The 27,871-nt window shown below is 39.4% G+C and overlaps 2 protein-coding genes across 2 annotated transcripts in view; one reads left to right on the forward strand and one right to left on the reverse strand.

The window, feature by feature from the left end:
* The first annotated feature begins 1,638 nt into the window (after positions 1–1,638).
* On the forward strand, positions 1,639–9,276 carry rtraf (RNA transcription, translation and transport factor). The gene is made up of 8 exons (XM_088648298.1): positions 1,639–1,817; positions 2,909–3,033; positions 3,610–3,709; positions 6,167–6,247; positions 6,867–6,955; positions 7,742–7,810; positions 8,036–8,084; positions 8,947–9,276. Exons 1-8 carry the CDS (start codon positions 1,757–1,759, stop codon positions 9,099–9,101), a joined length of 729 nt encoding a protein of 242 aa, XP_088504424.1. The 5' UTR covers positions 1,639–1,756; the 3' UTR covers positions 9,102–9,276.
* Positions 9,277–9,738: 462 nt separating this feature from the next.
* The window catches only part of nid2a (nidogen 2a (osteonidogen)), a 36,481-nt gene continuing 18,348 nt past the window's right edge, over positions 9,739–27,871 (reverse strand). The window contains exons 9-21 of the mRNA XM_088648296.1: positions 23,684–23,821; positions 22,133–22,261; positions 20,901–21,026; positions 19,710–19,943; positions 17,645–17,881; positions 15,542–15,760; positions 14,943–15,112; positions 14,206–14,335; positions 13,859–14,030; positions 12,543–12,700; positions 11,897–12,020; positions 11,034–11,146; positions 9,739–10,141 (exon numbers count right to left, since the gene is read on the reverse strand). Of these exons, the coding sequence (XP_088504422.1) occupies positions 10,131–10,141; positions 11,034–11,146; positions 11,897–12,020; positions 12,543–12,700; positions 13,859–14,030; positions 14,206–14,335; positions 14,943–15,112; positions 15,542–15,760; positions 17,645–17,881; positions 19,710–19,943; positions 20,901–21,026; positions 22,133–22,261; positions 23,684–23,821 (1,961 nt within the window). The 3' untranslated portion in view covers positions 9,739–10,130. The remainder of the gene's footprint in view (positions 10,142–11,033; positions 11,147–11,896; positions 12,021–12,542; positions 12,701–13,858; positions 14,031–14,205; positions 14,336–14,942; positions 15,113–15,541; positions 15,761–17,644; positions 17,882–19,709; positions 19,944–20,900; positions 21,027–22,132; positions 22,262–23,683; positions 23,822–27,871) is intronic.

Below are 27,871 nucleotides of genomic sequence, written 5' to 3' on the forward strand. Positions count from 1 at the left end.
ACCTCTTGTAATGAGGCAATTTCTTCATCTGCTTAGAATGTTTTATAGCAAAGCTTTCCAGTATAATAGGGGTTTTTCACCTACAGTCTAGACTGACATCATTTTTCGTGATACAGAAACAGTACAAGTCCCATGAACTTGATTTTCTCGTTTTACTATGCAATTATCTTTTCTGATTCTTTACACTCTATAGATACAATCTAAAATTAGAATGTATCCTATGATTCCAATTCCAAGTACTTTCAGAGCATATCTCTGCCTGCAGAGATCTATGCAGACCCTCCTCTGTATCTTTCTGAAAAGATCACTAATAAAACCACAAGTTCCTTGGATCCTATTACCATTTTGTTTTTTGTATTGCTTTGTTGATTTTTTAAAAATCTAAATTTACAGTCCAACCTCAGGCAATATCCAACTTTTGCAATGCTTTTGGTAAACATTCTAGAACAAGTGGTTTGTAACCAAACACTGGTAGTTTGTACCTTCTGTTTTGTTATTCCAAGACTCTCCCAGTGCATATCAAATATTGTAACTCACCTCTATATTCAAGCTACAATATAGACTTCAGTGTTGATTTCACTGTTTTAATTGGTGTATACCTCTCTCCTTCTTTTAATTGTACAGTGCACAGGGATAATGTACCAAGACGCCATAGAATATTGTTGCTGTTGTTGTTGTTGTTGTTGTTAACCTACAACATCTAAAAATATTTTTAAAGCATTTCATTACTTATGTTAATCAAACTTCTGTGTTAAATCAATAGTACAATGGGACATTTATGACTATCATTTGAAAAACACCATCATATTTTACTCTACATGAATGTAATACTCCATTTAGTATTCCTAAATCCTAAACCTTAAAAATTAAGGGATGTGCATTTATAAGCATGTATATACTGTATGTTTCTTTCCAACTTGTCACCTACAGTGTGTACAGTAGGTGATATATACATGTATATATACTGTCCTCTTATAATGTATACTGGTACATATACATTAACTCTTAAGCGCTCGTTGTTATAAAACACATGGCAAGTGATACTTGAGAGAAATCCAAACTCCAAAGTCATTCCTAATTTGAAAAACCAATAAGATGTACATCTGTACCGTGTGCAATATATATACATACAAAATACAGCACATCAGTAACACGTTTCTAACCATCCGAAGTATTTTTATCCGAAATGCGATTGAAACGATTAATTCTTAAAAGCTTTTGTACAAAATATTTTTCTTTTTCAGTCACGAAAAGAGACAGATTTATAATGCATCTCAATTATTATTTTTTCAAATAACAGCACTCATTCCAAAGCATTTACATTACTCTTTTATTGTGTTAGTCACAAGATTTTTCAAATAATTTAAATACCTTTAAAATGTATTTTTCATTAAAAAGCAAAAGGCAAATGTTAAGATGACGTTTAGCATAATGCTTTAATTTTGAATATTCCTTATACATTCAAAACATAGATTAATGAAAAAACCTTGATTCATTTTTTTTGAGTACGTAGGAAATACGTCATATGCAAAGAAAAATGCTTTGACAAATTCCTCCTACAATTAACCTCGTTTCCTGTTTTGGAAATAAAAGCGTCGTCTGGGATTGGCTACTGAGGGACTGTTCTCTATTTCTATTGGTCGTTTGAAGTGTCAGTCACCCTTAGCGTGCAGACGCTGGAAGACGGTGTGGTGTGTGCTTTAATGGGTTTATGTTCAGATTTATGCGTTTGTTAAATAGCATTTAAAATCTCACCATGTTTCGAAGAAAGCTTACAGCTCTGGATTATCACAACCCCGCTGGGTTTGACTGCAAAGGTAAAACAACTTAAAAAGAGAAGGGAGTAAGGTTAAATGAGTGACGTGTTCTGTCATGCCAAAGGAAAGCTTGATGCAGGCCCCTAATTCATCTTACCTAAATAAAGAATTATAGATGGGGCAGTCATTCTTTTGATTTTATATTTAAAGATCTTGAACTTTTAGTTTCCTATCAGTAATGTGGTTTTATTATCACATGTATTTTCTGCTTTCTATGCAGTATTATGTACTAGGCTGTTCATAGTTCATAGTAGCTGTTAAATGACAGCCGAAACGTGTTTCCTTTCTTCTCTTTTCAGCATAGAATAAACGTTTACGTATTCCTTTGCCGTTAAATAAAGTTGCATTAATACGTTTTGTGGCGATAATGTTCGAGTTTCCATGCAGGGTTGTTGGTAGTGGTGTTCATTTTGGTATGACTGCAAATTAGGGTCACCTCGAGTTAAATTATTTGTGTTCATTGTGTTTCCTACCGGTAAGTAGTTGGGGAAAATAGGCAGAGATATGGATTTGTACATCGTGTTATCTTGATTTAATACCTGCTGGGGAACAAAACGTCTTGTTCAGTCACTAGTGGTCTCTGTGGACATCTGTAGAGCCTAGAACTTACGCTGTGAAAAACGTATGTGAATGATACTTTTTTCCCCAGGAAAGACGGATTGAAGTCAATTTAAGTCAGTTTTAGAGTGTTATTTACGTTTCCTACCTGTTAAATCTGTGCTATGTGAGAACACGCATTTAATGAGTGTACTTTACTGTTGTGTTTTTAAAATGCTTTCCTGGCTCATGAACTGCAGACATTATCATATGTTACAGGTCGTCTTTCCTGAAGCGGTATCTTAGCAGTAATGGAAACAGAACAGGTGTTGAGTCTATACAACAAAATGCACTAAACATGAAATGAGACTGGTAATGCATTGCACATGTAATGTGGTTTTCTTCTTTGTATCATTGTCACTGCACTATAAAGGATGTGTCTAGTTCCCAGTTTTGTGGTAGTGGTCTACCTTCTGACATCAGCTCACTCATTCATCAGAAGGGCATTGATTTAAGTGTATTTTTCCCCTTTTGTTTGTTGTTTTTTTTTGTAGACGAGACGGAATTCCGAAATTTTATTGTGTGGCTGGAAGATCAGAAAATCAGGCACTACAAAATTGAAGACCGGGGCAATCTGAGAAACATACACAGCTCAGACTGGCCTAAGCACTTTGAAAAGGTGAGAATCCAACTGGAGAGACTAAATCTAAGGTTACCTTTGCTCTGGATAAGTGCCATTTCCAGTATGACAAATATGAAGTTCTTTCGGTAAGCAAAGAGAGAGGACTTCATTGTTGAGGTTTTGTATTTTGACATTACAGTACATTTACTTTTCAGCAAAATCCTCCTGCACGGAAAGATGCATTTCTCCATGAGGTTTTGTATTATATGTTATATGTTAGATTGATAGCCTCAACAGCACAGACTGAGATTATCCCTAATGAAGGAACAGGCAATTATGATATCATGAGATATGACCACAATATGTTTCTACCCTCTGATAGGCCTGTATCAGTTTATCTACCTGTCATGTCACTTTACACAGCCCCTTAGATCACATGCTCATTACTCAGTCAGCTGTCCACTTCTACAGAATCTGTACATAACCTAGACTGGTAAGTCATTTCTGTTCAACTTTGCTTTACCAGTGTTAAATAATCTTGGTGTCACAGGTAAGTGGGAGTATATTACTGCTGCTGTCCGCAGCAATCACTTTCTTGTGAGTCTTTTTCTTAAGTACCGTTTTGTTTTTCAGTACCTTCAAGATGTCAGCTGCCCATTTAAGGCTCAAGAGAGACAAGAGGCCGTGGACTGGCTGCTGGGTTTGGCTGTGCGGTTTGAGTATGGAGATAACGGTACGGTGTCAAGTGGGCATGCTATAGGAAGCTTGCTGATGTAGTGCAGTGGGTACGGGTGAAAATCACCTCTACTTTTAATAAAGATTGTACTTGTTTTAGATATCTGGGAGGGTGGCACGATGCGGTGTTGACTGGCACTTCTGTCTCGCAGCACTTGGGTCCTGGGTTTCTACTGTGCCCCTGGGCTCCTGCCAAGCGTTTTCCCTGTCCATATGGGATTTCTCTGGGTGCTCCAGTCTCCTCCCATGCTCCAGATACTTGCTGCCTAGGTTAACTGTTGCCCCTATGTGTGGCGGATGGCAGAATGGGGCCCCACCTAGGGTGTAGTCCTGCCTTGTACCCCTGCATCCAGAATGGGAGCCAGGTTGCAAAACACAGGAATAAGTGGCTTTCTGGTAGTGTTGTATTTTGTTTTGGAGTTATTTATCTCTTAAAGAGTTGCTGAGTGATTTTTCTTAAGACTTGAACACTTTCCACCCCCTTTCCGGTTTTTGTGTTATTGTCGTGTGCCATTTGCTTTATGGTTTTGGGGCTCAATTTTAATGATGAGGAGAGGCATATCTGAAGCCTGGAGAGAGTGCTTTAAAATCATCTAGTGCTCTTTCTACCATGGACTGCCAGTAATGCCACAGAAGCATATTTCTGTATTTGATTTCGGTTACATTTGAATTTTTAAAAGTAAAAATTGAGATGAAATAATGGTAGATTTAGCAAGCTACTTTTGACTGGTGTAGTACCATTAAAAGCCCCTAGATGGCGGTCTTGCTTTAAGTATGCACTTGAAACCCACTTTAAATCCAACAGCTCTGCTTATCCATCACCAGTTATCCAGCCCTCTCCCCAAATGATTAAGATCAGGTTTTTCTTTCTTGCAAGAGATATTGACAGTGCATACAAATGTGACTTAAAACATTCTGAAACTTTTAACAGAGTGACATTTTGAATTATTTTCAGCCTGAATAGCCAGCAAATTGTAATTATCTGGGGGAAATATAGAGTAAGTGTACAAACGACAGAATTTCTTTTTGGCATTAGCTTTTCCGCTCGGGAGAATAACCCGTTTGCTCCCGAACACACCTGAGACTCCAGAGGTCTGATCTCTGGAGGTCACTACCAGGGAGCTTGCACACTCAAAAGACTGTAACTACAAGTGTGTTGAAAAATTGTACTTGTTTCCTGTGACATAGAATGTGGAATAGTCCCCCTTTCTTTTCTACCAGGCCGAGCTAGATGAATGATTTTCTGAAAGGTGACTATGTTGAGAATAGTATAAGTGACTGGCAGGTTGGCTTTAGACTGGCATGTTTGTCCTCTGTGGCCTGCTGCCCACTCATTTGTTTCTCATGTCCTGGAATTTCCCCATAAGTGTTTTTTGCATTGTGGGGATGTCTGTTTGTTCGTAGGTGATTCATCTCATTGTTTTTTTTTCTGTGAAGTACATCCTGGTCACGTGTAAAGCCAATAAGACTGCCATAGCATAGCAGTTTCAGGTTTCACAGGCTTTTGGTGGCAGGTGTGAAGAGTGCTCTGGCGAAGCAAAAAAGATCATTTATTTAGAGAATTGACATCTTAAGCTTTGCATGTCTGTACGTTAAAATACCTAGCAGTCGGTGTTACAAATCTGGAATTGGATCTAAGTGTCATACAGAGCAGCACTGGACTCATTGTTTTGACATGAGAAACCTATCGAGATGGGCTCTCTGTTTGTTGCCTCTTAACAAATGGCTTTGTGGCAATTTGGGCAAACTCCCTGGAGAGAAAGAAGAGTATAGGATCACTGTGTGACATGAACATCTGGCAAGATGGGAATGAACATTCTTCTTTGTATTCTTTAATTCCTTAGTAATCACACTGAGGTTTTATGTGACTTTTTTTCTAAAATATGAGCACTCACATTTGTAGTTGACTTCAGTCTAGCTCAATTAATTAAGCTGCTCGTTTGGAAAGTAGGCTGAGCCCTGTGGTCCCAGTGTCATTATCCATCTGTGACCCAGAATTCCACTGGGCACAGAATGCTCTTATTCCCCACACAGAGGGCACTGTGGTTGGCTGGGCTTGAGTCTGCTGCTTTCCCAGCACCCTCGTCTGATTCATCAGTTGCCTTGTGTGTTTGCAGTGCTGTGAGAGAGCTTCATCACTCCTCAGTACAGAGAATGCTCCTGGAGGGACAGTGGAAAGTTCAGTGTGAAAAAAGAACTTTGAGTCCCCGTTTGTTACTGCTAGTACGGCGGTGATCTAAATTGCTTTTAAGAATAGGTTATTTCATTGGAGAGCCAAGTTATAAAGAAATTGCCAATTCCAGATAGATAAAAATCAATTGAAATTAGAGAATTGCTAATACCAATGTGTTTTAGACTGAAAACAGAAAGGAGGTGCATTTATTGTGTTTTTGTAAGGATGTTTTGGTCTTCTTACACTTCTAACATGTGGCATTTAACTTTTCTTCACAAACAGCTGAAAAATACAGGAACTGTAAACCAGAAATAGCTGCCAATAATGCAGGGAAGCAATCTGATCCACTCATAAATCTCGACAGTAAGTTGTTTTCTTTTATTTCTATGAGGGAGGTTGTTGTAATAGGATTTATTGTGGGTGTTCCCCAAGACACTAAACATGAAATGCATGTATGGTCAGACGCTGCTCAGTTTGGTAGTAGTAGGATGGTAAGTGAATTATCTAATGGAAATATTTTGGTAACTGGACATTGTACTTTTGTTTAACATTTGAAAAAAGCTCTCATTCTAGCTGATATCTGAATGACAGTTTACTATATTTAAATTGAACGGTGGCCTGTTTTTTTTTTTTTTGTATGTGTGTATTTTTAGAAGCATTCCTCAGGGTGTGCTGAAAAATGACAATGTTAAGCAAAAACAAAAAAGGCATAAAAAGTCCTCTGAAAGTGCTGAATTGGTAATGGTGGCGCTGTCTGTCATGATCGCACCGCAGTACATGCAACTGCTTTCAATGAGAATCTGCCACAGGCAATCCTCCTGCTTAAATAAAGCTTGCTTTTCATTCTAGGACCTTTTATTTTATCTGTGCTTAAAAAAAAAAGAGGCCAGGGCAGTAGGAGTAAAATAATTTGACAACTTGACCGTTTTATTAAATGAGGAATACATTGCTTTCATTTTCCATTGTTGCTTTTTTCCTCAAGTTAATAATCCAGATTTCAAAGCGGGCGTGATGGCTCTTGCGAATCTTCTCCAAATCCAGCGCCATGATGACTACCTAGTTATGCTGAAGGTGGGTATATTGTATAGATGACTAAACTACACTTTGTGCTATAAGATGGTGCTTCTATAAAGCAAGTTTCCATCTGGATTTTCACTTTTTTGTCCTGTCATTTCAGTTGCAAAATTTAGCTAGGCAGATTAACATTCACTAAGATTTATTTTAGTTATAAATGTGTGAAACAGTTTTTAAAAAAATGTTGTTTTGATTTCCTGTCTGACAGCTTGTTGGTTTGGGGGTTTGAACTATTAAGAACGCTAATGACAAGCTGCATCTGAATTGAAAGGAAGGCATTGTAACTTTATTTCATAAATGGCGATAAAATATCTAAATGTGAAAAGAATGGCTGTTTTACTATGATTAGGATAAAATGCAATACACCATTAAGTAGGTATTTGTAGAAAATTATCTCCTTTTGCCTTTAACTTTATTATTTAATTAAAGGTTAAATGATTCCCTTTAACTTTTAATGTTTTTTACAGCTGTGCATTATTGAGATTGATCAGAACTTTGCTTATCTTTACAAAGTGCAAATACTTAGGCTCACAGGGACTTGTGTGATGTCTGGCCAGTAATGAAAGGCTGGAGGTTGTTTGCTGTGTTATGGGAAGCACTTACTATGTATATATATTTAATACCCTACTACATGTGAAGTTCTATACTTATGATGCATACAAGTTTGATTTTGTTTTGCTCATCACTTTTTTTAAGCATTTTGACCTTTTAGGAATTGATAGTGTTGTGGAATTTGATGGCAGTTTTATGTTTTTGTTTTCCTCTGTGGTATTTGGCTTTCAGGCAATTCGGATTCTGGTTCAAGAACGATTAACCCAGGAAGCCATAGCAAAAGCAAATCAATCAAAAGAGGTAAGGAGAAAGTAGAGATATCTGAAAGGAACATTTAAACAACTATTTCACAAACATTCTTAAAACTCCACAAATGTGGTTAAGTCAGTTTTTTTTTTAAAAAGAAGAATCTGAGTATTTCTTTGGCAAGTTTTCTTTGATAAGTTATAGTGCATACAGTACTTCTGTTTTGAATGTTTGTGTTTTGTTGAAGTGTGTGTTTTTAATCAGTGTTTCTCTTGTAAGGGTTTGCCAGTTGCTTTGGACAAGCACATCCTTGGTTTTGATACAGGAGGTGAGCTGTAGTTTGTCACTTTCTTCTAATGAGTTTTCATGCTACACTAAAGTAACACATAAGGCCTTCTTCATCATCACTCTTTCCTCTTTACCACTCAGATGAGTAATAGTTTCATTCTGTAGCTTGAAATTGTTATATATTTGAAGTTTATGAAAAGAAGAATTGGGAATTGGTGAACAGGTTGCTGAAAGGGGAGAGAATCTTTCATTTTCTCAGTATATTTCTCTATAAAAACAATTTCTCTGCTTCCATAAAATAAGAGCATACTAAGCCATTTCATTCTCATAATTGTGCAGTTTATCACATTATAATGAATTATTACTTTCATGGATTCTTGAAACTATAAACAGATTTTTGGACAAAATCACATTTATAAGTATTTAATTAAAGCTTTTGTTCAAATAACGGTTGCTTGCCTGTACTCTTGCCAAGTTTTCGCTAGTGTTCAGGAATCTTAGAAATGTGTATCTCTTGGGGAAATAAATACCACAGTCACTTTCTATTCTGATTGTACATATTTTTACATTTTGTTTGTTTTAAATCATAATGTCCTTTACTGTGTACTGGACTGTGACTCCCATAACCTATCCCAGCTTTGTGCAGTCAGTATGTCTTAATGCTCCTGAGACATGGCCCCAGCTTTCATTGCTTAAACAAGGATTTCCTCCTTATCCATAACTTCTATTCAGCTCCGAGATATTTGGACTTGATCAGAAGTTTTGTTTGAGAAATGTCAACTGGACTTGATTTGACATTGTTTTGCACCTTCTGCAAGTGTAGGAAAGTAGACATGTCTTGACACTTTGATGTGTGGATCTGGGATAGCGGGTAACTTGTTTCTTTTTCGTCTTGCGCTCAGACGCCACATTAAACGAGGCAGCTCAGATCCTGCGGCTGCTGCACATTGAAGAACTGCGAGACCTGCAGACCAGGATCAATGAAGCTATTGTGGCGGTGCAGGCCATAATCGCTGACCCGAAGACTGACCATAGACTGGGTAAAGTGGGCAGATGACCTGCCTGCCACACCCAGTCTCTTCTCTACACACCTGCTCTCAGACAGTCTGTAATCTTGACATCTCCATGAGGCCTGCTCAGATTTGTTTTTGGGGTGATGGGGTGTTAAAAGACGGTATGCAAAACATCAGCCAGTTCTATGGTAATTTGAAAATAAACTTTAAAATGACTGATCCAGGATTTAATGTGTTTAATGTTAATAAAGTATATAGAAAGATATTTTCATTGTGTTGTTTAGGAAGGAAATGATTATATAAATGCAGAAAACTTTCTTCAGAAAACTAATATGCGACTACTGTCACAATGAATTTCAGTTGGAAAAGCCTGTTCACTGGAGTAATTGAGCAACAGACATGAGGAACAGTGTTATGAAAACATTTGAGTTATATTTGAGTTTGTTTCAGATCAATCTGCTATACTGTACAAAGCTAAAAATTCTGTTGGGTGACAAATTAGTTGCAGTTATTTTTCCTCAAATTTCCTATATTGATTCTGGATCCTATTTTTTTTGTTTGTTTTGCAAAAGGTGGAGATTGTCTAAACATGATTGCATAGTAAAGAATAACCTGACTATTTCTATATTCTTCAGTTTCTTGATACAAAAAGATACTTTTTTAAATAAAAGGAGGGATATATACAAGCCCTGAATTTTATCTTTAATGGTATAAATATTACATCTTACAAAAAGATAAAGGAAAAATTAACACTGTAGTAAAAGGTTCTGACACATTTTTGCCTCACAGTTAACTCTAAAGGAAAATTTAGTGTGGTTAAAAATACACTGCATGTTTGTACACTTATTAAAAAAGGACTTGTGTAGAAATGACAAAGAACAGAGCAAAGACTTGAGTACCGAGGAAGGTCTTTAGCACCCTGTCACTTCTTTCTTTTTAAAAAACACCAAAATACAGTAGTAAAACTGAGGTATAAAACAAATTTACAATACTTTAAAAAAATTACAAGAGGTTTGTGAATGTATTTGGCGTATCAGTACGCCATCCTGCCCAAATAGCACCTATTGCGTCCATCATTTTCTCCCTGGAAAAAAAAGAAAAGGGTCATTACACTATACATGTTAATTACCGAGTCTGTCGGTGTTAAATAAGTGCTCAAAATGAGCCACAGGCTGGAATGAGCATTACATGGTAATTTTCAGTTTTGAAGGTAGACCAGGTTTGTGGAATGTATTGAGTTCTTTTGTTGTAAATTGTATTTATAGTGTTCGTACTTGTGCGACCTCTCGGTAAATTACACCTTTAAACAAAGGATGGGTTCCACACACAGTATTTTCAGGATGACTGTTCCTTATATTGCATGCCTTTAGTTCCTTTCATGTTTTGCACACTTTTCTTGCATTTCATTGATCTTTTCTTGTTTAAAATAGTTATTTTGGCTGCAGCTGTCCTTTGTTTTGCCTTTCATTGCTCCTTATTTGACATATCACATAACAAGTCTGTGCCTGTCTTGCCTGGATTTCCTTCAGGTTGTTTCTTCTGCATCCTAAATTACATTTTCCTTTTCTACTACGTGGACCATTCATGAAATAATCAGGACTTTATGAAATTTTTTTCCCCAAAATATTTTTAGGATTGGTTGTCTTAATTGTATTCCATGTAGCATGGAATGAATCACTTCACTTCTTTTGCATTGTGTTCACAAAACTTTAGAACCACTGGTACGACAGTTATAGTAGTGGTTGAAGTTGGTCAAAAAATCATTATAGAAAATCTATTAAATGACCGAATCGTGATTACATTTCATGTAATGATTACATCATTTTGGGCAATTTCAGTTTCAATCTGTTATAACTAGACAGATGGTTTAGTTTCAGGATTTTGTGGAATAATTAGTGGATGTCTGAGAAAGGTGTTGCATGTAAATTGCATTAGGATGCACTCTGTTAAACACCAGTGCAGTGGAGATACAATACCTGGTACACAACTGGAGTAGGCAACTGTAATACCATACAGGTGAGACCTCTGATCAGGTAGGTATGTATCTGTGAATTGGCTTGTGCCTCTGCTCAGGCCAATGACACCATCCCTGAGGAGACGAACAGAACCAAATTAGAAGAGACCCTGACCCTCAGCACCTTCACAAAGGATTACTCACTGGCATCCCACTTTCACACAACATCATATTCATCAGTTTTCCACCGCTGGAAGGATTGGATTTTGCAGTGACATTGACTTCTTGAAGTAAAATAATCTGTTTATTGGGATGCATCTAAAGATAAAATGTTTACAATGCCTTTGCCTGATGCTGTATTGAGTCTTAACAATGACTGCAGGAACATGTGGAAGATGTGAGATTTTACACGCAAGCCAGACCCTTATTTCATGTTAAATTTCATGCAATGGAACGTGGGAGAACAAAAAACATGAAAAAAGTTCTGGAACTCATTGACCAATGGATCTGTTTTACTTCTAGGCTGTTGTTATGATCTTGACTGCAGATGGTAAAGCCTAAGATCATCACAAAAAATATACTGATGAAATGTTGCTAGTGTGTTTGTCAGACTTGTATGGGGGCCCCCTGTCAAAGAGGAGAACTTGCTGCATTGTTGAGATTTAACAGTTCATTTGATTACCAGTCAATAGGTTTTTACAGATATGAATCGACTCAATAGTTCTTTCTTGTGCTTTAAAATATTACATGGAAAGGTTTTGGATAAAAGCGCTATATAAATGCAATTACTATACATGATTATACTGCAGTTCATCTGTGAGCAGCTGGGCAATGAATATAGGTGTTTTGATATCTGTGCTGCAGAAGAAGGGCCAGACCACCTACCTTCTCCAGTCTGTGTAGTAGAAGTGGTTCGAGTAAGCCACCAGGCTGAACGGATAGTTCAGATTGCTGTGGATAATACGTCTTTCCGTTCCATCGGGGGCTATGCACTCCAGTCGCTTTGTGCCTTTTCATCAAAGGGAAGTCAACCATTAGACACCCATTTCAGAATGAGAGCCTTCTGCAGAGGCAGAGAACTTCTCAACCAGTACTGATTAGAAACCATTTTGATTTCCATGCACAAGTGTAGAGTATACATATATATATATATGATTATATTAGGCTTCAACTGCCTGAGTACCAAAACATGATATGCATTTGCAAGAAATAGGATTGGCAATTTAGAATTTTACTGTTCATGGTTGTTAAAGTTCTGGACATAGTTTTGTTGCAGGTTTGAATGCAGAAATGCAGTTTGAGAATGCTTGTCAGCTGCTAATTTATTCAATTACTGCACATCTTAGTGTCCATATTATCCTGCTAAGGCACAAGACAAAATAAGAAAATAAAGAGCATTGTTGACAACAGTTCACTGGTATAGTTTGGGTGCAAGATGCCAAAACCATTGAAAATGGAATGATGTGGTCCAGTTCTGTTAGACCATTTCCAGTAAAAAAAAACACCCAAGTGCTAGCAGATGCGGACATACCTGCGTCAGCCCAGCAAAGCTGTTTGGTTAAGGGGTCAAAGGTCAAGGCATTTGGCAGGCCGATGCCATCGCGCACAAGCACCCTCCTGTTGTGTCCCTCTACAGTGCAGCTCTCAATCTTGGGGCCTTCACGGTTCCAGTCAGTCCAGTAAAGGTTTCTGAAAGAACACAACGCTATAATCACATCTGAAGACATCTAAAAAATGACCAGCGCTCAGTTCTGAGTAATTTTAATAGGACATCCAGATTAATATAATTAGCATTTTCAAATGTTCAGAGATTGGGATGATATGAAAACTTCTTTCTCAAAATGCCTGCTTTCCAAACTCCAGATGCCATTGATAAATTAAATTGCTTTAATAAGATTAAAATATAATCGAATTATATTTTGCATTTATTTAAAACACAAGGAAAAAAATATAATATGTAGGATGTTCCTGTCAAAACATTGAGGAACACATTTAAAAGAGGAACAAAATCCTTTGCATTTGGATTACTTGGTAAATACTGAAGAATCCTTCCCCACCCTCATCTCACTTTTCAAGCCTCGATATTCCTCTCTTCATGTAGTGTCTCTTCACTAAGGGTTCCTGATAGGCTCAAGGGGTGTGGGTCTTTTGTAATAATGAAACCAGTATTGCACTCCCTGTCAGAATGCAGATTATATACCTCACAAACATCTCCTGCTCATTCATTCTAAACCACACTCTAACTACTCATAGAGAAGTCCAGGAGAGACAACTTGGATGATACCATCTGCCTCTCGGAGCTTTGTGTAAACAATTTCAATGTAAACTTCCATCTGATTTAGCACGTCTGTACTAGCAGGGCCTCTTTGAAGAGTAACATGAAAGGAAACTAGCCAGGCGGAGGGAATAGCGTTTAATACTGATAGACTGGATAGAGTTGAATCTGCCTCTTTCTATTGCATTTGATTGCAGCCTTGCATGGCTGGAAGAATAGGAAAGAGTTGGGAGGTGTAGCTAAAGATGATTGTGACATTTTAAACACATCCAGGGCCTTGTTTTCCTCTTGGGACTACTCTCACGGACACAGCACTTTGTGACATCTTTAATGATCCGTGTCCCTAAAACGAGGTATTATTGTGGCTTTTGAGTCAGTAATCGCCCAGGGTGTCCTAAGCTCAGCGACAGCAACTTCCTGAAGCGGTCATGAACACTTGCTGGGCTCGTGCTGTTTGTTAGTACTCCAAAGAGGACTGAATAACATTTTCCTATGAAACAATTAAGACAACACAATGCCGATTCGAAAAGCGGTGAGGACTGAAGTCTTTTTTTCCCCTGTGCTGTCCCTACCCGTGGAGTGAGTCCACTACAATAGCTCTGGGGTTGACCAGATCTGTGTCGAACATAACTTTCCGCTCCCCACCATCCAGCCTGGCTTTTTCAATCTTGTCAAGTCCACTGTCCACCCAGAACATTGTCCTCCTCTGGGAGTCTATGGCCAAGCCCTCGGGACTGAGGAGCCCTGCCAAGATGGGAGAGATAGAGAAATTATTCCAGAAGTGGAACAGTGACGCTCTTAAACATCTGGTATTACGTCAACGTGGTTATTGTCAGCACATCAGCCCTGCACACTGGAGCAGCACACTGCACTGGTTTGTATCCTGAGGGGAAACAGTTTTGGATTGGCGGGGGGTTACCTGTGTTAATGACCGTCTCTGGCTCGGCTCCTAATTCCAGGCTTGCTCGGTTGATCGTCCGTCCTGCTAAATCTGTCCAGTAAACCTTCTTCTCTCTGCAGTCGTAGTCAATCCCAACTACAATGGAGCCCTGGGAATAACAGCAAAATCTACATGTGAACAAACATCGCCAGGTCCTGGCTGTGCTGTTACCAACTGATAAGGAACAGACAAATATATAAGTTATGCAAAATAACAGTTTTGAGGCTGGTCACTTTACCAATCCACTATTAGCCTAGAGTGATTACAGCTCACAGCACATCAAAACCCTAACCCACCCATCAATCCCAAACTATAAATTAAATAAGCGACAACGTTTAGTCTGCAGCGAGAGCCTCTTCCTCCATTGCGCAATTCCTTCATCATTTGCAGCTGCTGCTGGATCAAAGTTCTCATTTGGCTCAGGTTTGTTTATCTCTCCCAGAAACAAATTCACAGAATATTTTTCTATTAGTGTAGGTCTTATACGGGTATAATCAACACTGAAACTCCAGCAGCCCTTAAAAGTATTTCTGCTCTTTCAATTAATATTTTCCAAAATGGAAAAAGATACCTTTGGATTAAAATAAGGAGATGTCACAAGTTTTTTATTTAATGCTTTAACTTCTCTTCTACAGAGAAATAGCCAACCTGGCATGTGATGAAGCAGATAAAGGAAGTATGGACATTTAAAAGAAGGACAGAGAGAGACACATTACATGCAGTGCCAGCAGCACAGAGGCCCTCTGCTTGTCCATATCTGTGCCATTGAGTGGCAGTGTGCCAATCTGCTGGCCCTGGGCATACAGCAGCGCGGTGCCCTTGGGAGGCGGAGTCACATCAGGGCGGGGCGTTGGCCTCACAATGGGAGGGGCCACTGTTGGGACACCTGCCAATGAAAAGACAGCAATATTTAAGTTGGACAATCATAAGAGCCGGTGAGGCTGAATGTATACTATCCTGCATGACTCAAGCTCTTCAGTCTTCCTCAGTTTTAATTTTTTTTCTTCAAAGTGGCCATTTCCTTTGAATAGCTCAGATTTACACATTTCCTGATGCATTATTTTTAATACAAAGACTGGGATGAAAGAAAAGTGCTACTTATTGGAGTCATAAAACAAAAGGCACTGCTTTTGTACTGACCCCCATATTATTATTTATACCTGTAGTGAAGCTTCTAATTCATTGCCCGTCCCCTGTGTATATTCTGGTAAAGGACAACACCGTTTCTGTAACCATTATAAAATAAAAAGATATGCTTGAATACAGTATGTCAGCTTGCTGTGAATTCTACAAAGTAAAAGTTTTTTTTTCTTACAGGCAGGTTTGACAGTGTCCTGAGAGCGTGTTCCTGGCACTTCTCTGCCATCCTTGTCCACACACCAACAGTAATTTTCTCCGTAGCACTGGAGGGGTTTAAACTGGCCCAGTTCGTCACACTGAGGCAGGAATTGGTGGGCAGCTGGCTGACCTCCATACTGCTCAATCAAGCTGGCTTTCCAGCGCTCGCACACGGTTTCTGGGCGTTGTAAGGGGCCTGCAGACGAGAATAACATATGATGTTACACAGAGCTGCTGAAAACCCCACCAGAAAATATATCTGATAATCTAAGGGACCCCCACCACGTCATGCTGCCATACAAATTCAAGATTCCTGAAAACAGGATATATCTGACGGGATCACATTATATTCATATTAAGAACATAAAATATTAGAACGTCATTAACATAGACAGGGGATATGTTTTTATAAGAATTAGAAAAACAGGTGGTTTTTCAATTTCTCAAGGCTTCCTCTCAGACAGTATCTTTTGTTTAGTTCTTGATTACAGCCTTTGAATGTCTATTGTTTGTTTAATGAGCAAACAAGAATATCACTGCTTCTCTACTGGAATCCATATACAGATACTGTTTTATGATTGATCACAAGGTTAATTTGCTGCCCAGCTGTTTATGGACTGAAATAACCTTTAAGCACTTGAAAGCCTGTGAACTCACGAGGCCCACAGTTTAAAAACACAGTAATCCCTTTTTTAAATGTTTTGTTAGTATCCTTCTACATTAAGCCCATCTGTGTATAAAGACGTTTTCAAAATCTCCCTTCCCTCAATTTATTTTCTTGCAAATAATCCAGCCTTGATAATACAGTGCTCTGCTTCTTAAAAAAATGATACATGACCATTCTTTCCATTAACAAACTACCTTTTGTATTGATTAATGAAATTATGATCCATCACAAATCCCATACAATTCTGCTGCTGAAAAAGAGATGCCCTTCTCTAAAGATGGAATAGGCAGCCTACTGTATTCTAGTGGGTAGCTGCGTCAGCATGCGTAGGCGTTCTACTGTATTCTAGCCAATCAGAACCATCATGTACAGAAATACAGTTTTGTAGGGAAACATTTACTTGAAACAAGTTAAACAATGTATAAAGAAGTAACATCTCACTATTCAAACCAATGTGCTCCATATCAAACTGGAAAACTGTACTGTTATAACAAAACTCCAGAAATGGCAATAATACCAAATAATGAGTGAAGACCGAGGACAAAATGGGATGTGAGAGGCGAGGTCAACATTTTCAACCCCCTTACAAAGGATTCAGTAAAAAAAATAAATCAAGGTTAACGTTTGACATTTCAAAGCTTGTTGACAAACTGTCTGGCAGAGCACACCTTGGTCTTTGTTGTAAGCACTAGGCTCTTCAAGCAAAGGAAGAATTGTGAAGAATCCGTCAGTAACTGCTTATTAGAGTCAAGCTCTCCTACTGTATTATTACTTCAACTACAACTGATGTTCGTCCAACCTTATCTAAAAACATAACAAGTGGAACAACTCAAAAGAAACAACATAATTTAAGAGTGATGAAAAATGTGAACTATCTTGTGTAAATGTTCGGCTGTAAATAAAATGTTTAATCAGGAAGCTGCTAATGTACATTGTCACCCTTTTTATTTCCTACACCTAGTTTTGTTAAATGATAATCACCAATGCTGATAAGCATTTACTATTTGTACTTAAGTGTAATATAACATTTGGTATTAGTTATTTTAAACCTTTAGTTATTTTTTCCTTTATATAATAGTCTGTACAACCATAAGTTCAAGTAGGCAGCTGGGTCACAGCTAAAGAAGGCTCCACAGCCGTGTCTCTTTCTTTTCAGCATGAAAGAAACCTTTATCTGCTCCTGTACAATCATAATATGTTCTTATTTTACATTGGAATATAATTGATTTATGTTCATAAATCTTCCAAGAGAAAAATCTCATATTAACATATTTCCAGGAAGTCTGTGTTAAGTAACTGAATGCACATAAATGCACACGAGATGCTCCCTCAGAGCTGCTCTATATAAAATGTTGACACCTAAACTTCTTTCCCAGCCCCTCTGTCCTCATTTCATTGCAAGCTCGTTTGTACCTGGCAGGTCACAGTCAGGGAGTGCTGTGCCTGGGGGAGTCCTCGTCCCGGCTCTCTCCTGCCCATTGCTGTCCACACACCAGCAGTATTCCGTAGAGCTGTGGCACTGCAGGGGCCGGTAACTGCCCCGCTCGTCGCACTGGGGCACAAAGGCGCCCCTGATGGGCGTGGTAGCGAGGGAGCTGAGCAAACCGTCCCTGTGCTGCTCACACTGTGTCCTAGGGCGCTCGGAGGTCGCTGTGGGACACACAGGGTAACAGGCGGGTCACACCGCAGCAGAACTGACCAGCCACTCTTTCAGCTGACCTGCCAGTCCAAATTGAACTGACCGACACAATCTCCCCACCTCACCCCTTTAACCACTTCCCACTGAACAAGACATGACGGAGACAAAACACGAACCGATGGTACTAATATAACAAGATTCGTTTTTGCCCACTGCTCTGATCAGTACACTACAGTATGACCACAGGAGCACATTGAGTAGTTATGCTTTACGGCATAACCCTGGCAAAACTGAGCTTCCAATTTCTGGTTGAACAAAGATAAAAATAAATAAATTGTTCCCCTTTGGAGACAAAAGTCTCCTCTTAAAGTTTGAAATGTTGAGTACAGCACTCCTTTATTACTCATTGAGGAGCAAAACCACATAAAGCAATAAACAAAACAAGGGCACAAAATACACATTAATAACATCAATTCCCCGCATTTATATCGCACTTTTCAACCCAAAGAATCCCAAAACACTTAACATATAGAAGGGGATCCACTTTATCTGCTGCTGAAGTGCAGCACCCACATGAGTGAGGGACAGCAGTCCCACTACACCACAGAGCAGACGAGAGAAGAGAGAAATCCTCACTGACTAGCGATGTCATGGGATCTTTTATGATCAAGTAGTTCTCATCAGAAGGCCGAAGGCACCTACTGGTCCATAGACACCACTTAACATCACCAACACATACTGTAAGAGGTCTATACTTGTTTTCTATGAAGCACAATGTGAGGTTCAATTTATAAATCCTTGCTTCAACCAACAGGATTCTTATAACCATCTTTATTTTTTTAAATAAATATAATAATAGTTCAGACGTCGGAGCCTGATTTTCAGTGGGTGATCTACCTATTTTGCTTCTTGTAAATATGCCACAGATCAAAGCTAAGAAACCCTATAAAGTACATACTGTAGAAGTTCAAGAGAATCAATTCTATATTTTGCTTTGGATTGGAATGTTTATATAAATGGATGCTGTTTCTTTATTTTCTTCAGTCTCAGTTCAATGTCAAATAAGATTGTTTTTTTGGAATTGATTTTAAAAATGAAATTCAATCCAATTAAAATATCACATGGCAGCTATGGAAATGGAACATTTCATTTAATCAGGGAGTTGCAGTCTGTTCCAGACAAATAACCTTTTCCAGACAAAGTCAGAGAGAACAAATGCAGTTATAGATTATTAAGCTTGAAACCAAAAGTCAAACAATAAGAAGAACTAAAAAGCTGAAGTACACTGAAGTAATCCACTTTTCAGAATTTCCAGGGTTGTCAGTACTCTTTATGTCCAACAGGGGGCTTTGTCAGTCAAGATGAAACGATTGTCCTCCACAACTTAATGGCTGATAACTAAAGACATTTACGCCTAAGCAAGAGAGGAAGAGCTAAAGGGCTTAATTTCACTGCCACTTGCGTCTCGTCATGACAGATCTGCTGTGGTTTAATGTGTGCAAAAACCATCACAGTTCATCGTATCATTAAGTTAGCGTGGAAAGCACGTGAAGCTCTTTTATATTGAGATCTGAGTTCCTTACAAAATCATACAGCAGAGCATCAACATCCTGTTCGGTGATTTCAAAGCCCTCAAAGGCACTGACGGGGATAAACACTCTTCTTTCAGACCAGAGGAGGAGGAGGCTATAACAGGGGACAATCTGACAAGCTGCTTGTGCATTCAAAGCTTCTTCAGACAACAAGTGTTGAGTGATGGGAGCACATTACCCAGGCATGGGAATTCCTCACATTACACACTGGCTCAGAGGAGCAGGAACGGCCTCGGGGTGTTCTTACCGGTCATACAGTCGACGGGAGGTGTGCCCGGCGGAGTCCGCGTCCCCACCCGCTCCTGGCCGCTGCTGTCCACACACCAGCAGTGTCCCGTGGAGCCGTGGCACTGCAGGGGCCGGTAGTTGCCCTCCTCGTCACACTGGGGCACAAAAGTCCCCACGGAGGGCCGGTGTCCCCGGGGCCCGAGTCCTCCCTGCAGCCCGTCCCTGTGCTGCTCGCACTGCGTCTTGGGGCGCACTGTGGGGAGACAGGGTGGGGGGGCATCAGCGAAACAACACGACTCCACTGCCACCCGGATGAAAATCATTATACTGTGGAGGAACTAGCTGCCAAAGTACTTGCATGTCAGGTGTTTGAAAATGTTTTGTGTCTTCTCTGAGGTAAAAAGAGAAAATCTCAGAAAATGTATCAACTGATTTATTTTACAAACAAAAGATCTGAGAAAAAAAAATCTCTTACTTGAATTCCTAGAGCATTAAGTCAGGGATTCCCAATCCTAGGTTCTGGGAATCAACACACCTACTGGTTTTCACTGCAGGTGACAGGTTTACTTAATGGATCCTTAACTAAACCAACACGTTGCCTGGTTGGAATCTGTGCAAGTTTATTTTCCCCCTCAAAGATTGGAGATCTTAAATCAAATTAAACCTATTATCGGGTCTATGAAAGTGTTCAATTATTTAATGAACTCATCTTATTTAATTCAATTATTTAATTGAGCTGAGATCTGAGTTCCTTACAAAATCATACGGCAGAGCATCAACATCCTGTTCAGTGATTTCAAAGCGCTCAAAGGCACTGACATGGATAACAGGGAGAACTAAACCCAGCAGGTGTGCATTTCCCCTGAACCAGGATTGGGAAACCCTGGTATTAATGAAGGAAGCTTTTCATTAATGTGTACTAGGAAATTCAGCCATGAGCTCAAAATGTGCAGTTTAAATGTCAGCTAACAAATGGTTAATTGAGCTCACATCTCGCATTCCCTCAGCTGGGATGTGGACCTGTTACACCATGTTTCCAAGACAGACTCTCTAGCTGTAGACAATGACTATATAGTTGCCATTTTGCCAGGCTGTCCTGCTGGTCTTGTTCATTTCAAGGACTAAACTAATAAATCCTGGGCTTACTCAAAAAGAAATACATCGCCCACTCTGAGGCAGTGAAATAAGCAGTGTCGTCCAAAAACCTTACCAGGATGCAGTACGCACTGGAACCCGTCTCCCTCGTACCCCGAGAGACACTGGCAGTCATAGGAGCCCAGTGTGTTATAGCATATGGCATGGGGGTGACACCGCTGAGTCCTGCACTCATCAATGTCTGTGACAGAAGAAAAATGATCTGGGTTAACCTGTAGGAAACTCTGAAGCTGGACAAGGAGAATGTTTACGTGTAAAAAATGTCCCACTATCACTAACCACTTAGACAGCTAGGTTAAATACACTTAAACTAATCACACAGGGCTCTTCTGCAAAAAGAAGAAAAGAGTTAAACTTCAGGCTCTTTTCTTGCCCAGTGTCACACAGTGCTGGTCTGACCTCTCCATTTCACCCAGTGCCCACTCTCTCTCCCACACACATTTTCCTTCTGCAGACATTCGAGCCATTGTTTTACAGGCTGTGAAGAGGAAGACCTAACATCTCTGGTAAATTCAATTTAACAAAACTAGACCGTTGGGAAATACTGAGAAACTTTCATCCCAGACGTAAACTGTGTGGAACCACAATTAATAATTTATCTGAAACATTTTTTTTCCAGCTTTTGGAAACTGACTATTACGTTTGTTAATAATTCAAGGTATATCAAGGCACTATAGTGCTTGGTGTAACAGTCAGCTTCAGTCATGCTGAAATGAATCAGTGACCACATTACAAACATTAAGAAAAATGCTTCTCAAGACCTTACTGAATTATCTCAATTTCTGATAAAACAATCCCTGTGTTTCATTAGTCCTTTCTGTTGATCCTTCAGGTCAAATGCGGGTCATATCAGTCACACCCTAACAAAAGCACGCCCAGCCCCAATCCAGTATACTCTGGTGTATGTATGGGAGGCTGTTTGGAACACACATAAGTGTAGTACAGGAATATATCTGCACTGTGCAGGCCTTTTCTGTTCTTAGGCATTAACAATATTATTCAAATATGTGCAAAGTAGGAAGAGGTCAGTATATTAATATTGGAAATCATGTGGCACACATTTTCAACATTCCTCAAAAAAACTTCACAATAGTAGGCATTTTACAGACTATCATAAAATGCTCATTATCATGAAGTGAGGTACCAAGCTATACAGGCTACCATACTAGTGTTTGTGTCACAGCAGCAACTCTCTAAATGCTAAGACCCTCTGCGATTGGGGCTTTTCATGGTCTAGTTTGTGGCGGAGGTGATTAGACGTGCATTTCGGTCGCTTTGTGTCCTTACCAATGCAGGTGCGTTTGTCGAACCCAAACTCATAACCATTCTGGCACTCACAGCGGTGGCTTCCCTGCAGATTGATGCACACAGAGTGGGCGCCACAGCTACTGAGGCCTTCTGCGCACTCGTCAATATCTGCCACAGGAAAGAGAGAGAGAAGGACGGTCTGGTTAGGGCACGGCAAGTTAGGCCTCAGAAGAGGGGCTGAAGAATTCACACACTCAATACAGCAAAAGAAATTCCCAAAACAGTGAGGGAATTCAAAACGTGAGGGAAATTAATCATTTTCAGCTTGGTCAAATGTCTGTATTTCTATCCAATAATAAAAAATTAAAGCATGGACTGCATATCTTTGGGTGACAATGCTAATAGAAAATGATTCTGCACATTCTGCACAGGGACACTGGCTCTGTTTGCTGTAGTAAGTGAGTCTGATACCCCTGGGAACCTGCCCCAGGCCCTGAGCAGGTGATGAAATTACACAGTGTCAAGCCCTGGTAATAGTTTTGGAAATCAGCAAATCAGTTCCAGATTTCTCAGCAGGCTGGGTTGTGAATGAGCAGCTGGTCCAATTACAAGCCTGGTTGAAGGTGAAAGACAGTGGGTGAGGATCAGCTTTATAGAAGGTAAGAACTGATTGGAAATAGAGACTCTAGAAATGAGGTGCTAAACCTCTAAGATCATCTTTCTTCAGAAACAGCAACCACAGGTGTCCTCTCACCTGAGAGTGAAGCTTTCACAGCTTCTAGCATGTTACTTATAAGTGGTTTTGTCCTTAGCCTTAGTCCCAATACCAGACCACACTGGCTTTCTTAAAAATTCAAAAACACCCCCCATCCTCCATCATTTCCCACACAAAAAACATGAGTTTTAAAATAAGATCACTTTCTCTCAGGATACAAAACAATGTCTCCTTTCAGAAGACTATCAGGTTTTAAATGCAAGTATTTTTGAAGTAACTAATTTTGAAGAGAAGTATTTTACCTCTGACCCCTTTGGTTTACATTGGTAACCAAAGATTTTATCTTCCTCAAAGAGGTGTTAAAATACTCCATTGCTTTTATTGACTATTAGTCCAAGATGCAAAAGAAAGAACGATGTATTTTGACACAGATTAAGTTCAGTGTGCTTATGAAACATAAAATGACTAAGCAGCTCGGAGAATTTATCAGCAGAAAAAAACTGAGCCAATACCCAGACAACCAAACCCAAGAAAAGACATGATTCACTTCAGCTATAATGTAATTCAGAATAACCTGATGCTCTATATCACTTGATTCCTTACATGTGTAAGTTGTACTCTCATGTTTTCATGAGAATGAAGAGGAAGCCAGATGTTGAAAGCAATCCAGCAGATTTTGTTTTTGATGTCTAACAGACTCAAGGACTGCGTTTTAGACAAGATAAATATTTCACTTTTTGTCTGCAAAGGTCTGTTTAGCTCATGCATGCAAACTTTCAACGTAAGCAGCTCACATTATCGGTTTATCACGTCAAGCTGAATCCAGATAACTACATGAAGTGTCACACTTGCAGTCAACGAACAAATCTATATACCGAAGCAGTTGCGTCCATCTCCTCTGTATCCGGTGGCACACTGGCACTGGTACTGAGTCCCCTCACCCGGTAGGCACTGGGCACTGGTGTCGCATTCATGAGTTCCCTTATAACAGGGATTGACCGGTGTAGGTTCCACTGTCAAGACAAATTACATACCTTATTAAGTAATAAGACAAAAGGAAGAGAAAGCAAACTAGTCTCTAAAGTTTTCTACCTAAATATATACTAAAAGGCATTAAAAACACAGCCAATATGTATTGGAACCAATAGCATTTGCTGCATTTTAACGCCTCTCAGCATATACATATTTTAACATGACCTGTTATATACCACAGCAACACACCACAGAGGTTCCTTAACTTCTGACACTATCCTCACACAACAACGTGACAAAAGACACATCTCTAAAGGATACCAGGATGGGAACCATTTGTTCTGGGACTAATTCAGACACACTGAGGTCAGCGCTCCTTAAACAAAGAAGGACAAGGCATCTTTAATTTTCTCAGTGATGACAGGACCTGGGTTTCACGTGTCTCTGGCTGAAGACCTCCGTTGTCGAAAGACTCCTCTGACTCATTGGGTCTTTTGTCTGAGTTATGACTGGTTGAGAGTGGGCTAAGGTATCTGTGTAAACAGTTTTCTTTTTCCCCCAAAAGTGACATATCTAAAGAGTTTTACTCCAAAAAGCATTGGGGAAAAAAAGAAAGAGGGTGCAAGCTGGATTAGAAAATACGGCCTTTAGTTATTAAGCAGAAAATAAAATGTTCAAGCACTGGGTTAAATTGTTTACGCACATGTTCAAATTTTAGTGAACCAAAGGGAGTTTCTGCAAGGAATGATGTCTCAAGTGGTCTGTCATTTTGCATCCTGGGGTCAAAGCACTTAACCTCCATGTAAACAGAGTTGAAGTGGCTTTAAAATTCAAGACCTCACACCACAGTATAGGAGAGCCTTGATACTGCCTGGGGTTGCATCACCCCAGTGGGAAGATACTAACAGATAAAACATAATTACTCCTGACAGGAGACTCCCTAGCTTTAGCTCTTATTGGGAAGGGGTCAAGAATGGAAGAATGGAATAGCTGTACTTCCAACAAATGCTCCCTGGGGCTTCAGAGCTTTATCAAAAGGCTTCTTCTCCTTTAATGAACACAAGGGTCCACACCCCCCATCACCCCCCCTCCCAACTCAGACGCCTCTATCGCACACATTAAACAGTTTGACTTCCTAGCCTAAGGCCATGAACCAATTTACCCAATTATCAAAAGCAGGAGAACTTTTGTTTGAAGTGCAAGAGACAAGTCCCTTTAAAGTGACTTTGTGCTTGTGTGAGTGGTTTTGAGAGAGGCAGGGGGGAGGGGGCTGTGGGAAGATGTACTAAGAAGATGAAAAAGGAAGGCAAAACAGTGTGTTGTAAAGCAGGGAGGGAGCGCTCCCTTTACTTTACATTCAGGACAATTAGACAAGCAGGGGGGCCAACGAGTCAGCAAACAGCTCCGGAGAGGTCAGGAGGTGGAAACACAGAGCTTTGTTCACAGCTCCACAGAACAATGTGCCACACAGTGTAGGAGGACCCAACAAGCTTTAAACACCCACTTGCTGCTAAAATATTGAGTGCTAGACCTTCACACCTTGAAAAAAACATGGCTCATGAAAAAGGGGCTTAATTTCCTTTTCACAATTGCGCAGGAACACACCAGGACAATATTGTCTTGAACAGCACAAGACATTCTTGAGTACAAGGCCTTCTTTTGACCTTCCTTTAAAAAACATCCTTTTTCTCAAAAAACATCATTGTCCCCTAAACACTCGGACACATTTAAGGACAAAGAAGATCCAACAATCACACAATTAACACTTCTACGTAGTCAAGAAAAAAAAATATGTCTACATAATCTAGACAACATTAACCACAAGAATTATAGTTTTAAGCCTTTACTAAACTACAGAAATTAGTCAAAAATATTTATAATATAATAATTCAACTCACTTCACTGTGTATGTAATTTCACTAATGTATTTATATACTTAGTACTTTAATGTGGCTAATCACATTGTTCAAAGTACTCAGTATATACAGTAAATACATTAGTGAAATTAATGATCACATTGTCCCATCTGAAAAATACAACTGTATCCTTACATTAAATGTAGTTTCAGGAATACCTGACATTTAAAACATTGCAAAACAGGGTACCTGTTATTTTAGTCACTTAACCAAAATCTTTTCCCGGTAAAGCCCATCACTGATCAATAATATCCTAACTGAAATAACTTGCTTTCTACATCTCACATCATCAGATTAGATATAAATATGAGCTGTCTGGTACAGCATGTCAAAAACGAGTCTTCTTATTTACTAGCTTTTTAAACTACACTACTATAAAATGAATCCCTCTCATTTTTTCTGGCAAAAGACCCTGTCACCTCCATAAGAAAGACCATACAGGAGAAATGTATGCTTTGACTGGGGCTGAATGTTTGAAGTGTGAAAGTTTGCTTAAAAAGATCTCATATTGAATAAGATGGATAAGCAAGAGCTCTGCCAGTTTCATAAAAAGCAAGTAAAAGAATGTCTATATTTTTCTCTCCAAGAAAATCGACCCTAATTCTAAAAAGTTACTAAAATAGACAAGTTAAACTTGTGGCACTTAGAGACACAAAAATTACCATGTCATCAAAAAGGCCAATGGAACATAATAGTACTCTGCAGAAAGATTAAACCAGTGTCAAATTGTATTAAATAGCCTTCTAGACATAAAAGGAAGCCCTCTAATTAAAAGGGGAGACTTCATACATGCACCCCTCAAACTGATTTGGATAAAACCCATTAATCACATTAAGGGGGGAAAAAGACGTGACTTCAGCTGGAACTGAGCTGATCGCAACACGATGCCAAATATGCCATGGAAGTGAAGTTTACCTCTATAAAGAAGGAAGTGTATGTGTGTGTAGGGGCTGTATAGTGCAGCAGGCAAAATAGCGTATACACTGTCTATCCCCAACCTCCGCAGCCCAGCTGGTGAGGAGCAGCCCTGGCTGTGTGCAGCTGGCATCTGCAACACATTTAAAGAGTGAAGCCCATGTCGGGGTATAGGCTAGGCTGCCAGCAGCTTTGTTACATTCCCATGACATCACTGGGCAGCTATTCAACCGCCTTCCTAGTAAATCTGTCATCTATGTGATATTGTTTCAGAGTGGTGAGCACAATAACCCCTTCCTACTCCAGTGACCTTACTGCTGCAAAAGTATTCAGGTCAACGGTTCCCTGGGATTAAGTGGCAATGTTGTCTAATTTTATTTGTACGCACATTCTACACTTTTTTAACACAACAGACACCTTCCTGCTTGTGCCTGCAACTTAAAATAGACATATCTCACTTGCTGTTAGTTCTCTCAGTTAGGTGAGTGGTGACGCTAATGGGGACTTCCAATAGGTCTCCAACAGGCTCCATTGTCAGTGAGATGTCCCCCATTCAGATCAGGAGGAAGCTGTGCTAAAAGTTTACTCTTAAAGGTAAATCAATTCCCTCTACTGAATTTTAGTCATTTAACTGATGATTGCTAACACAGAATGTAGAAGTGAAGTAAATTAATTTAATTTTGTGTCTGTGGTAAGTTCATATTTTGTGATATTTATCCACTTACAACTGCCTTGATGTGTTTTTGAATTCAGACCAGAGCCCTTACAAGCCTCGTCTCATTTAATGTTCTTAATCATTTAGAAACTCTCATGAATGTTTCACAGGGAGTTTTAAAGCGTTTACAGAGGACTCCTAATGCAGTTTACTCCTGTAACTTCTATAGGAGTCAAGAGGCTTCAATATTAAAATCCCAGTCAGGAATATTAAACAAGGCTAAAAACAAAGTGCTGCCCTTGACACATTTCCATCCACGTGAATGAGATTGTATTCCTTGGTATTTCAGGCTTTCAACACATTAATAAGGCAACAATTCCAGACATGAAGCAAGGGGGGAGCTGGCTGAGACAAGCTGCCAATTGATGTTGGTAAGGGCCCTCTTTCTTGTGCTATTCACTAGGGACATGGAACACATCCCCCTTTGGGCTTACTGCCTAGTGCTTTCATACAAATCAAGTTGCCAATATTACAAATACAAGATTTATATTATAGTAATTAAACTTACTGACAAGCTCTTAAAGAGACCTTCAAGGACGAATAGC

Source organism: Lepisosteus platostomus, chromosome 10 (assembly GCF_059453375.1).
Source record: "Lepisosteus platostomus isolate fLepPlt1 chromosome 10, fLepPlt1.hap1, whole genome shotgun sequence".
NCBI classification, from domain to species: Eukaryota; Metazoa; Chordata; class Actinopteri; order Semionotiformes; family Lepisosteidae; genus Lepisosteus; species Lepisosteus platostomus.

Bases quoted from the DNA above. Each gene is read 5' to 3' on its own strand.
- rtraf (XM_088648298.1), top strand. From the start codon at position 1,757: ATGTTTCGAAGAAAGCTTACAGCTCTGGATTATCACAACCCCGCTGGG. The intron at 1,818-2,908 runs GTAAAACAACTT...TTTTTTTTGTAG, and splicing joins CGCTGGGTTTGACTGCAAAG to ACGAGACGGAATTCCGAAAT. The intron at 7,811-8,035 runs GTAAGGAGAAAG...TTCTCTTGTAAG, and splicing joins AAGCAAATCAATCAAAAGAG to GGTTTGCCAGTTGCTTTGGA.